General features: G+C 43.9%; 1 protein-coding gene across 1 annotated transcript in view; it reads right to left on the bottom strand.

The window, feature by feature from the left end:
- Positions 1-279: 279 nt before the first annotated feature.
- The window catches only part of LOC110515322 (PDZ domain-containing RING finger protein 4-like), a 73,170-nt gene continuing 59,899 nt past the window's right edge, over positions 280-13,550 (bottom strand). The window contains exons 5-8 of the mRNA XM_036956901.1: positions 7,423-7,485; positions 5,097-5,303; positions 3,718-4,553; positions 280-3,558 (exon numbers count right to left, since the gene is read on the bottom strand). Of these exons, the coding sequence (XP_036812796.1) occupies positions 2,715-3,558; positions 3,718-4,553; positions 5,097-5,303; positions 7,423-7,485 (1,950 nt within the window). The 3' untranslated portion in view covers positions 280-2,714. The remainder of the gene's footprint in view (positions 3,559-3,717; positions 4,554-5,096; positions 5,304-7,422; positions 7,486-13,550) is intronic.

The following is a 13,550-nucleotide window of genomic DNA, read 5'->3' as shown; positions in this document are numbered from 1 at the left end:
AGCTGGTGGAGTTTGTCCCAAAATGGCTGACTGACCTCTCATAGCAACGTTATGGATGAAGTAGGTGCTGAATGAGATGTGGGACGATGCTGATTGACCTCTCATAGCAACGTTATGGATGAAGTAGATGCTGAATGAGATGTGGGAGGATGCTGATTGACCTCTCATAGCAACGTTATGGATGAAGTAGATGCTGAATGAGATATGGGACGATGCTGATTGGAATATTATGACGTGGAACCAGGAAATGCATCCAACCAACCACAATACAACAATTTGTTTCATAAAGATAAACAATAATTTATTCACATTTCCTTTGCAAAAATCACAATTAGCACACATTGACCTGCCTATGAAGTTACCAACTACCGATTACTGGAAAGAAGACGATAAACACTGAGCAAAGATAGAAGAGCCGTGTACAATGAAAAGCACCCGTTTGAAGCCCCACCAAATGCCAGAAAGGACTGTTAGGTGAAATATAATGCGTTAGAGACAATAACTTGTGTTATTTTTGACAATACAAAGAGATCTTCAGACAGGTCCGAAAATATGCAGAATATACTAATAAATGTACACTAATTGAAAATAAGCAATACAAAATAATAAATATGTTTTGTATTTATAAATTACATTTAATGTATTCGGGGAACAATCAAATCACTTGAATTAATTATTTAATCAGTAAGAAATGCACTTTTTTCATTAGTGATACTGAATTACCATTGATGAGAAACATTGAGATCACTTTTGCAATGAGATGTTGGGGAAAAACTGTTGACTAGTGAACCCCTCCTTCAAGACTGTTTTAAACTGAGAAACTATTGACTAGTGAACCCTTCCTTCAAGACTGTTTAAAACGGAGAAACTGTTGACTAGTGAAACTTCCCTTCAAGACTGTTTTAAACTGAGAAACTGTTGACTAGTGAACCCTTCCTTCAAGACTGTTTTAAACTGAGAAACTGTTGACTAGTGAACCCTTCCTTCAAGACTGTTTTAAACTGAGAAACTGTTGACTAGTGAAACTTCCCTTCAAGACTGTTTTAAACTGAGAAACTGTTGACTAGTGAACCCTTCCTTCAAGACTGTTTTAAACTGAGAAACTGTTGACTAGTGAACCCTTCCTTCAAGACTGTTTTAAACTGAGAAACTGTTGACTAGTGAACCCTTCCTTCAAGACTGTTTTAAACTGAGAAACTGTTGACTAGTGAACCCTCCTTCAAGACTGTTTTAAACTGAGAAACTGTTGACTAGTGAACCCTTCCTTCAAGACTGTTTTAAACTGAGAAACTGTTGACTAGTGAACCCCTCCTTCAAGACTGTTTTAAACTGAGAAACTGTTGACTAGTGAACCCTTCCTTCAAGACTGTTTTAAACTGAGAAACTGTTGACTAGTGAACCCTTCCTTCAAGACTGTTTTAAACTGAGAAACTGTTGACTAGTGAACCCTTCCTTCAAGACTGTTTTAAACTGAGAAACTGTTGACTAGTGAACCCTCCTTCAAGACTGTTTTAAACTGAGAAACTGTTGACTAGTGAACCCCTCCTTCAAGACTGTTTTAAACTGAGAAACTGTTGACTAGTGAACCCCTCCTTCAAGACTGTTTTAAACTGAGAAACTGTTGACTAGTGAACCCTTCCTTCAAGACTGTTTTAAACTGAGAAACTGTTGACTAGTGAACCCTCCTTCAAGACTGTTTTAAACTGAGAAACTGTTGACTAGTGAACCCTTCCTTCAAGACTGTTTTAAACTGAGAAACTGTTGACTAATGAACCCTTCCTTCAAGACTGTTTTAAACTGAGAAACTGTTGACTAGTGAACCCTTCCTTCAAGACTGTTTTAAACTGAGAAACTGTTGACTAGTGAACCCTTCCTTCAAGACTGTTTTAAACAGAGAAACTGTTGACTAGTGAACCCTTCCTTCAAGAAAGACTGTTATAAACTGAGAAACTGTTGACTAGTGAACCTTTCCTTCAAGACTGTTTTAAACTGGGAAACTGAAAGCCTCTGAGACACCACTGAATTATTGACATTCTCAGGACTTCAGAATTTTCCAAGAGAACTCTGAGTTGACATTTTCAGAAATGATGAAAGCTCCTTCAGAGATTTAGTGGTGTTTTGACTCACAAGGCCAGCTTGGCATATTGAATGGGTCTTAGAGGGTTGTGCAGTTATATGGTCGATCCTCAGTAAAAGACAAGGAGGATTCTGCACAAGAGTCCAGTGTCTGTTCTCAGGTATATGGTACATTTCTGACCACTACAGTTAATCACTGCCATGCTGGATAAACAATGCAAACATGATAACGTACCACGATGTCTTTGACTTGATTGATGATGATGTGGTTTACAGAGAATTCTGATTTTGATAGAAACATGTTTCATGACATCATAAATGAGCAACTGCAGAAAACATTTCACAGTGCATCGACAACCAGTGTAAAAAAAAGAGTTTACAAAATGTTACTGAGTTTACAAAGTGTGAAAAATATAGGATTTTCCCCATTATAAAAAATGCCACATTGAACGAGGCAAGTAAGGTCATACCGCATGGACGCGATGAGAGAGAGAGAGAGAGATGGGGCAAGGTTGTCCCTAGACACTGCTCTGAGGTCAGTTTTTCATTATCGTCCAAATGGTTAATGCCCGACCCGGGTAGTTTTAAATGATCCTAGATCTGTGTGTACAGGGAAACTTCACCCCGGAGCTGTGGTCCTATACTGTAGTAACAGACAGGAAGGCATTGTGTACTTGTTTAGTCCCCTGGTCCTCAGGTGCTCTGGCCCCGTGACTCATTAGTTCCTGGATGGTCATCCAGTTATCCAGGATCTTCTTGTTGCGTTTCTTCATCATCTTCTTGTGGCTGAGTTCCAGGATGTTGACCTCTTTACGGCCCTCGGCCCCGCTCCCAGGGCCCTCTCTGAGACACTCCAGCCGGCTCCTCTGCATGTACTCCCTCCTCCTCCTCTGCTCCCTGGCTCTGGCCAGCTGCTGCTTTCTCTCCTCTTTACTCCAGTACCGCCCCATCTTCATCTCGGACATAGTGTCGTCATCCGTGGTCATCCCTCCACTACGCTCCTCCCTGATCCTCAGCGCCCGTTCTCGTAGAATCCGGTCCCTCGCCGGTCGCCGGGCTACATACTTCGTCCCGTCGGCTCGAACTTTGACCTTCCATTCGAGGCGTGGTTCCCCCGGGCGGGTGGAGCGGTCCCGGCAGACGCTGAGGAGGCTGAGCTGGGACTGGGAGTAGGTCTCCAGACTGGAGGTCTGCTGGAGGAGCTGCTGCATGTAGCTCTGAAGGTGTCTGGCGTGGGCTGGAGAGGCGCCCTGCTGGGGGGCTGTGTGGTAAGGGGACGGGTAGGGAGGGACCCTGCGTGGCCCCCGGTGGCTCCTGGTGTGGTCGCAGCGCTCGTCGTCTGCAGGCAGGGCCGGGTCTGACTCGGAGGGGGAAGGGTTGGACTGGTCGGGGCTGCTGGAGATGACCGTGGTTCCAGGGCTGGGGTTGGGATCCTGTCGGCTGTGTGTGGTGGTCCCGGTCGAGGTCTCACTCAGGAGCTCTCTGAAAAGAAGATTATAATAATACATTATTATCCATTTTCTATAATAGAAACGTAAGACCCAGGATTGGAACCGACAACCCTCCGGCTGCTGGCCCACCTTTCTAAACTCAAGGCTAAAAAGGGCTTAATAAAACACATTTGATTGATTGTCTACATACCTGTCTGGGATGGGGATGGAGATGGACTGGCCGGAGGCTGCCATGGTGCTCCGGAGGTTCTTCTGGTTGGTGAGGCTGATGCGTCTCTGTAGAGAGTGGTCTGGGGATCTCTCCATGCCTAGAGGAGTGGACCTGGCGCTCTCAGCCGTGTTATAGGCACTGGAGCTGTCCTTGTCCCCCCTTAGCTTGTCGCTGTCCCACTGCCTCTCCCCTGGATGCTCGTTGATATCGGCCAGCTTGGCATGCTGCTCACGCCCATGTTTGGGGCTTCGTCCTGGGGAGCACATAGGGGTGCAGGGGGGATCCCTTTGGTTCTTACGGAGCTGGTGGGCCTGCATGATGCTCTGACACTCCAGCTCGATACTCCTCAGCTCATCGTTCAACATCCTCAGCTCCTGTTCCATCCCTCCACCACCACTGACCCCCACCCCACTCTGCTCCGTCAGGCTGCACTCGATGGTGCTTCTCCTGCTATAGTACACACCACACTCCCCGCTGTTACGGATCTGGCACTTGAGCTCCAGGAGCTGCTTGAAGCGGCTGTCACACTCCAGTCCTAACCCCACTCCACCCTCACCCTCCTGGGCTTGGATCAGACCCCTGGGTCCCTGGGTGTCCGAGGGTACCACCACCCTCCTGCCCAGCCCCTGGCCATGCTTGGCCCTCCATCGGTCTCTGAGGCCCTGGGCAGGCCTCCGGTGGACACGGGCTAGGAGGACTTCCTGTTCGGAGCTCTCCTCGTTGCGCCCCGTCCCCAAGCCGCTGTCTTTGTCCTGAGTATTGGAGGAACACGTGGCCGTGTCTGTCATGACGTCATCCTCCTCCAGCTGCTTGGCCTGGAAAGAGAACAAAGAGTTGTGGTAGAGAAGATGGAAGATATTCTACAACACTAGAGCCTATCAACATGCATCAGCCCACATCATAGTACCAGCTCTTAAGCATTTAGAATAGCAATTGCAATAGAATTGCAATATCTGGACATGTGTATTGTCTAGAATAGCAATATCTGGACATCTGTACTGTTAGAATATCAATATCTGGACATGTGTATTGTCTAGAATAGCAATATCTGGACATCTGTACTGTTAGAATATCAATATCTGGACATGTGTATTGTCTAGAATAGCAATATCTGGACATCTGTACTGTTAGAATATCAATATCTGGACATGTGTATTGTCTAGAATAGCAATATCTGGACATGTGTATTGTCTAGAATAGCAATATCTGGACATCTATACTCTCAACATTGAAATATGATCTATTTGGGAGGGGTGCAACGCAATATTAGGAAAGTGTTCCTAATGTTTTGAACTCTTAAGTATATAATGGACAAATAATATGTCCATCTCATATTATATTCCCCAGGCTGTTCTCACCTGCTCCTCTCCTCCTCCTGTCTTCTGCACCTCCTCGTTCCTCCTCTCCTCAAGGATCTCCATCTTCAGCTCCTCTAGGAGTTCATTGTGCTCCTCATCCAGCCACGCCTCCTCTGGTCTGGTCACCAGGAGAACGATACTCCTGGACTCCTCATTGGACAGGAGAGTGAAAGCTTCCTGCCTGTCCTGTACGTCACAGCCATTGATCTGGTAACACGCACGTAAAGAGATGAGAAAATATATAGTCCACACATACTGATTAAGAAAGAGATCCTGTTACTGTCTGTTACACTCACTGACAACTAAACTCCATCACGGAAGAAGAATTAATGAAGAAATTATGTAAAACATACACAAAGAGATTAGAAAGTTCTGTATCTAGTACACAAAGAGATTAGAAAGTTCTGTATCTAGTACACAAAGAGATTAGAAAGTACTGTATCTAGTACACAAAGAGATTAGAAAGTACTGTATCCAGTACACAAAGAGATTAGAAAGTACTGTATCCAGTACACAAAGAGATTAGAAAGTTCTGTATCTAGTACACAAAGAGATTAGAAAGTACTGTATCCAGTACACACTCACTCACATATTGTACATACAGCGATTAAACTGACTGACGAAACCATCCCCCTTTAAATGACTCCCTTCCGCCTCTATACAGTGCACATCACAGTCATTCACTTAACTCCTCCATCACAGAAGATGGAGTGTTTGAGGAAACCATCCCCCTTTTAATCTCTCCCTCCACCTCTCCGTCTCTCTGAGAAAAGCACCTCCAGTCAATTATGAATTCACACTTTCACAGGCAGGCAGAGGATGTCTGGTCTGCTCTGTGTCCTGTCTTCTCTGCATTGATTAAAGATGGAGGGCAGTGGGGGCCAGCCACGGCCATGGGAGAGAGAGCGAGAGAGAGAGAGAGAGCTGCACGGTGTTCATGAAAGGCTGGTCTCAGCGGAGCACTACGCCCATCCAGACATACAATTAACTGTACTGTGACAGGTGGCGTTCATCTTTCCCCTGCAGAGTAATGGGCTTGTCACAGAGAGATAATGGGACCCAGAGAACACCAGGGCTCAGCCCTCCAATCAGAATACAACCGGGGCTTAGCCCTCCAATCAGAAGAGACTGTGCAGTGTTTGGGTCCACCAGTCACCTAACATCATTACTGCTACTACTGGGAGAGTGTAGAAATCACTGACTACTACTTCTAATCTCTGTTCACACCTAACACAGCTAACACACATCGCACACACACACACACACACACACACACACGTTTAATTTACTATCCAAGTGGGTACCAAACAATTGATTCCTATTCAAAATTATATTTTCCCTAAACCCTTTACCTAACCCTAAATGTAACCCTAACACTGACTCAAAGTCTAACCCTAATCTTAATTGTAACCCTAACCCTAAACCTAACCCCTAAAACCTAAAATAGCCGTTTTCCTTGTGGGGATCAACGAAATGTCCCTACTTGTCCACATGTTCCTTGATTTACTATCTTTGTGAGGACTTCTGGTCCCCACAAGGATAGTAAAACTAGAAACACACACACACACACACACTCTCACACTCTCACACTCAAACCCACTTCCACACTCCTTTCTCTCCCTCTGATGTGACCCGCCAGGTGGCTCTACAGTTCTCAGAGAGAGAGAGAGACCCGCCAGCTGGCTCTGCAGTTCTAAGGGAGAGAGAGAGAGACCCGCCAGGTGGCTCTACCATTCTCAGAGAGAGAGAGAGACCCGCCAGGTGGCTCTACAGTTCTCAGAGAGAGAGAGAGAGACCCACCAGGTGGCACTACAGTTCTCAGAGAGAGAGTGAGAACCGACAGGTGGCTCTACCGTTCTCAGAGAGAGAGAGAGAGACCCGCCAGGTGGCTCTACAGTTCTCAGAGAGAGAGAGAGAGACCCACCAGGTGTCTCTACAGTTCTCAGAGAGAGAGAGAGAGAGAGAGAGACCCGCCAGGTGGCTCTACAGTTCTCAGAGAGAGAGAGAGAGACCCGCCAGGTGGCTCTACAGTTCTCAGAGAGAGAGAGACCCGCCAGGGAGGATGTGGTGCTGCTGTGTGAAAACAACACTAAGGACTTTCATTTTCCAGCTTAAGTGTAGCCATTAAATATGCATATGATCTGTAGCCCGAAGACAACAACAGCTCTGCTCCTAGAAGAGAGCTTACAGGGAGGGTGCCTTTGAGTGTGTGTGCTTGCGTGTGTGTATGTGTGTGTGAGTGTGTGTGTGTGAGTGTGTGTGTGCTTGTGTGTGTGTGTGTGTGTGGTTGCGCTCATGTAATTGTTCTTGAGATGAAAATACGTACCTGTAATATTCGATCTCCTTCCCTAATGCGCCCGTCCCTGGCAGCAATGCTGTTGGGTCCAACCTGAACAAATAAAACAACAAATCAATCCAGACGCCATACACACACGTTACTACTGTTACCATGTCACTGTCTGCTAGAACAGGCAGCTGGATACCCAAGTCACTACTGTTGCCATGTCACTGTCTGCTAGAACAGGCAGCTGGATACCCAAGTCACTACTGTTGCCATGTCACTGTCTGCTAGAACAGGCAGCTGGATACCCAAGTCACTACTGTTGCCATGTCACTGTCTGCTAGAACAGGCAGCTGGATACCCAAACACTACTGTTGCCATGTCACTGTCTGCTAGAACAGGCAGCTGGATACCCAAGTCACTACTGTTGCCATGTCACTGTCTGCTAGAACAGGCAGCTGGATACCCAAGTCACTACTGTTGCCATGTCACTGTCTGCTAGAACAGGCAGCTGGATACCCAAGTCACTACTGTTGCCATGTCACTGTCTGCTAGAACAGGCAGCTGGATACCCAAACACTACTGTTGCCATGTCACTGTCTGCTAGAACAGGCAGCTGGATACCCAAGTCACTACTGTTGCCATGTCACTGTCTGCTAGAACAGGCAGCTGGATACCCAAGTCACTACTGTTGCCATGTCACTGTCTGCTAGAACAGGCAGCTGGATACCCAAACACTACTGTTGCCATGTCACTGTCTGCTAGAACAGGCAGCTGGATACCCAAGTCACTACTGTTGCCATGTCACTGTCTGCTAGAACAGGCAGCTGGATACCCAAGTCACTACTGTTGCCATGTCACTGTCTGCTAGAACAGGCAGCTGGATACCCAAACACTACTGTTGCCATGTCACTGTCTGCTAGAACAGGCAGCTGGATGCCCAAACACTACTGTTGCCATGTCACTGTCTGCTAGAACAGGCAGCTGGATACCCAAACACTACTGTTACCATGTCACTGTCTGCTAGAACAGGCAGCTGGATGCCCAAACACTACTGTTGCCATGTCACTGTCTGCTAGAACAGGCAGCTGGATGCCCAAACACTACTGTTGCCATGTCACTGTCTGCTAGAACAGGCAGCTGGATGCCCAAACACTACTGTTGCCATGTCACTGTCTGCTAGAACAGGCAGCTGGATGCCCAAACACTACTGTTACCATGTCACTGTCTGCTAGAACAGGCAGCTGGATACCCAAACACTACTGTTACCATGTCACTGTCTGCTAGAACAGGCAGCTGGATACCCAAACACTACTGTTGCCATGTCACTGTCTGCTAGAACAGGCAGCTGGATGCCCAAACACTACTGTTGCCATTGCCACTGTCTGGTGGATCATTATCAAACACCTTCATTGCTTTCTCTTCTTGTGAAGATCCCCATCTGAATATATTAGTTCAACAATACAACGCCGAGCATCCAACCATTCCTCAAAACTTCCATTGAGCTCATCATCACATGGTAATAGGACGTGTGTCCCCAATGGCACCCTATTCCCTAAATAGTGCACTACTTTTGAGCATGGTCCATAGGGCTCTAGTAGTGTACTATATAGAGTATAGGGTGCCATTTGGGTCGCAATATATAGTTTGAAATATGACAGTATGGATTGTAGTTTATTAGTGTGGTAGCTGTCCACCAAGATAACACTGATGTTGGTGTCAACAACCATCTTCCCGCCTGGTTTAAGAAAAGGGAATGAATCTTCATGAGAAAACTCATTTCAGCATTTATTGATTTTCTCATTATTTTGTTTTCAGTTTTTGGGGAGTGCTTGTATCAAATCTCAAATCGTTCCCTTGACGATATGTGTTCAGAGTTTTTTCTTCCTACCTTTGAATTTCAGTTACAAAAAACAAGCATTTCTTTCATCAAAGAACTGAACATCAAAATAAGGAGCTCGGCAAGAGAAAATTAACATTGGAAGTGTATTAATAAGTCAGGAATGATTCAGCTGAAAATGTGTAGACATTTCTAATTTCAATAATAACATTTCATATTTTTCACAGGCAATCCCTGTGGATACGTTTTTGAGGGAATCTAATCTACTTGGTATGATTTCAATACCGCTTCCATTTCTCTGCAATTACTTCAAACGCTTTGTAGTTCTCAGAGTCAAGATCAAGAGCTATACGTAGGTGTTCAAAACCAACCAGGAAAACAGACCTGTGCTTCCACAAGGAAAGTGACACCAACATTATACACAGAAATACATTTGATTGAGGCTCATTAGCATGTACTGGAATCAAAAAGATATACAGATATACTGTTTAGGTTTATAACATGATGTTAGAGGGGTATGAGGCAACTGCAGGTGCTGTTCCTACTTTACCTGAGGTAACGCTTCAGCTTATTGAAGAGGAAGCTGGTGTAAGAGCAAGGCAATACCGCACACACACACACACACACACATACAAACCACCCCCCCCCCCCCCCAGTTTCCCCCCCCAGACACCACCAGAATGAGAGCTTTAGCTTTACTTTAGTCTGAGAGACATTATTTCCACTCAGCTGTCTGTTTCAGCTCTTTGTTTCAGTCTTTGGTATGCAGAGGCGGTGGTGGGAATATGTGTCATTTTACACTCTGCAGGAGGAGGAAGGAAGGGTGTCACTCACTGTGGACTAATTAAAATCCTCAATTAGAATATTGAACAGAACGAGGGGAGTATTTCAAACTTCTCTTGCTTTCCTCTCCTCTCTCTCCATGCATGGTTCATTCTCTTGCTTTCCTCTCCTCTCTCTCCATGCATGGTTCATTCTCTTGCTTTCCTCTCCTCTCTCTCCATGCATGGTTCATTCTCTTGCTTTCCTCTCCTCTCTCTCCATGCATGGTTCATTTGGAGCGAAAGAGATATTATTGGCAAACATTCAAACACCTCCTCATTCCTTAACACCTTCTAATTCAGTTGAAGTCAGTCAATATTCCACAACATTATACGATATCAAATGGGAATTCACAGTTATCTTTTAATTGCTTCTGACTGTAAAAGGTAATTGATTATGTGGTGGGATTCCTTCTTTGATTTATTCTAACACACCGTGTCTCTTCCCTTCCTGTTAACCAAGCCCTTCCTGTTAACCAAGCCCTTCCTGTTAACCAAGCCCTTCCTGTTAACCAAGCCCTTCCTGTTAACCAAGCTCTTCCTGTTAACCAAGCTCTTCCTGTTAACCAAGCCCTTCCTGTTAACCAAGCTCTTCCTGTTAACCAAGCCCTTCCTGTTAACCAAGCCCTTCCTGTTAACCAAGCTCTTCCTGTTAACCAAGCTCTTCCTGTTAACCAAGCCCTTCCTGTTAACCAAGCCCTTCCTGTTAACCAAGCCCTTCCTGTTAACCAAGCTCTTCCTGTTAACCAAGCTCTTCCTGTTAACCAAGCCCTTCCTGTTAACCAAGCTCTTCCTGTTAACCAAGCCCTTCCTTGGGAGTGCAGTTTGTCATATGACCGTGTACCAGAGAACCAGACTCAGGAGGGAGGCATGGATAGATCTGTGTCCCACCAAACAGGACACTTCTCTGGGGAAGATCGAGTCTCCTAACGGGGAATTCCGACCAGAGTTAAGCGCGCATTCATGGAACATAATTCCCTTTTTTATGCACTTTTCTCTCCATGCGTATTCTGACCTTGAATTTAAGCATGAGGATAGCACACTATTTATTCGCTATTTGTTTGTGTGTAAGATGAAAGAAATGAAGGTGTAGCGGAGGTGTGTCTACAGATACACCGTATTCTGACCTTGACATAATTCCCTCACAATTCCACCACCCTTATGCACCACGAAATGAATGAATGTGGTCGAGCAACTTGTCAGTTCCAAGTGTAAAAACATCTACTTTCTTTGTTCAGATAGAAATAACACCATTCCCCACGTACTGTCATGTACGAATTGATAAGACCTATTGATAACACTTATTGAAAAGACCTATTGATAAGACCTATTGATAATATCTATTGATAAGACCTATTGATAAGACCTATTGATAATATCTATTGATAAGACCTATTGATAATATCTATTGATAAGACCTATTGATAAGACCTATTGATAATATCTATTGATAAGACCTATTGATAAGACCTATTGATAAGACCTATTGATAATATCTATTGATAAGACCTATTGATAATATCTATTGATAAGACCTATTGATAAGACCTATTGATAATATCTATTGATAAGACCTATTGATAAGACCTATTGATAAGACCTATTGATAATATCTATTGATAAGACCTATTGATAAGACCTATTGATAAGACCTATTGATAAGACCTATTGATAAGAGCTATTGATAAGACCAATTGATAAGACCTATTGATAAGACCAATTGATAAGACCTATTGATAAGACCTATTGATAAGACCTATTGATAATATCTATTGATAAGACCTATTGATAAGACCTATTGATAAGACCTATTGATAAGACCTATTGATAAGACCAATTGATAAGACCTATTGATAATATCTATTGATAAGACCTATTGATAAGACCTATTGATAAGACCTATTGATAAGACCTATTGATAATATCTATTGATAAGACGTATTGATAAGACCTATTGATAAGACCTATTGATAAGACCTATTGATAAGACCAATTTATAAGACCTATTGCCGTTTGGTGTTTCAGGCTGGGTTTCTGTGTAGCACTTTGTGACATCGGCTGATGTAAAAAGGGCTTTATAAATACATTTGATTGACGGGAATTTGATTGATATTTTAAAAATGTTCATTTATTTTATTTAACCTTTATTTAACCAGGTAGGCCAGTTGAGAACAAGTTCTCATTTACAGCTGTGACCTGGCCAAGGTAAAGCAAAGCAGTGCGACAAAAACAACAACACAGAGTCACACATAAACAAACGTACAGTCAATAACACAAAATAAAAGAAAAATAGAAACATCTATGTACAGTGTGTGCAAATGTAGAAGAGTAGGGAGGTAGGAAATAAACAGGCCCTAGGGGAGAAAATAATTACAATTAATACTGGAGTGATATATGTGCAGATGATGATGTGCAAGTAGAGATACTGGGGTGCAAAAGAGCAAGAGGGTAAGTAATAATATGGAGATGAGGTAGTTGGGTGTGCTATTTACAGATTGGCTGTGTACAGGTACAGTGATCGGGAAGCTGCTCTGACAGCTGATGATTAAAGTAAGAGAGGGAGATATAAGACTCCAGCAGCAGAGACCTGGAAGAAAAGGTGGCCAAAGGAAGTGTTGGCTTTGGTGTATATAGTGAAATATATCTGCTGGAGCGCGTGCTACGGGTGGGTGTTGCTATGGTGACCAGTGAGCTGAGATAAGGTGGGGCTTTACCTAGCAAAGACTTATAGATGACCTGGAGCCAGTGGGTTTGGCGATGGATATGCAGTGAATGAATAAGCCATTTCAAATATAACATTGTTTTAGTTCCATTTCACCTTATGATCACTGGAGACAAATGTGAAACCAGTCATATGGCAGCAAACTGAAACATAGCTACCGAGTTGATTTAGGATTCCTAGAATGTTTTAATTATATGCCTGGACTGTTCACTGTGTTTTTTGCAACTTGTATCATGTTAAATATTAAGGACTATCGGTAAACACCTTCAGGTAAACTCACATTCATTTACAACTGTCCCTTTAGTGTTTGTTTCCTTACATTTTGCATCATTCCACTACGTCGTTAGTTAAACCTTCCTCTGTCACATTCATGTGTTTGTTCCTGAGGATTGCTAGCAATAGTAGAGCATATTAGGCTAACGTATTACAAGCTGTGCAGTAATTTAGGACGTAGCCTATTTGAATCAATTCTGGAACTCAGAGCACACGTAGCGGGTTAAACCTGGACCCTGGTGCACGGTTCACCACGACTGGACCGCTGTCATCACGGTTCTATGATCAGTGAGGATTATTACAGTAGATTTATAGGACTACTGTTCCACCCCTGTTGTACACTTTTCTCACCTTTCAATATGTCATGAATTGAACAAGTGAATATGGAAACTTTAAGAATGAATCAAAGGCTCGCCAAACTTTTATGAAATTATTCATAAATACTTTCCTAACCCTAAATAATATACAAGATCAGAGTATTTTCAAATCAACCAATTGGTGGTGAACAGGACACGAA

The sequence above is a fragment of the Oncorhynchus mykiss genome, chromosome 21 (genome assembly GCF_013265735.2).
Source record: "Oncorhynchus mykiss isolate Arlee chromosome 21, USDA_OmykA_1.1, whole genome shotgun sequence".
NCBI classification, from domain to species: Eukaryota; Metazoa; Chordata; class Actinopteri; order Salmoniformes; family Salmonidae; genus Oncorhynchus; species Oncorhynchus mykiss.
This window is presented reverse-complemented; position numbering and strand designations above follow the sequence as displayed.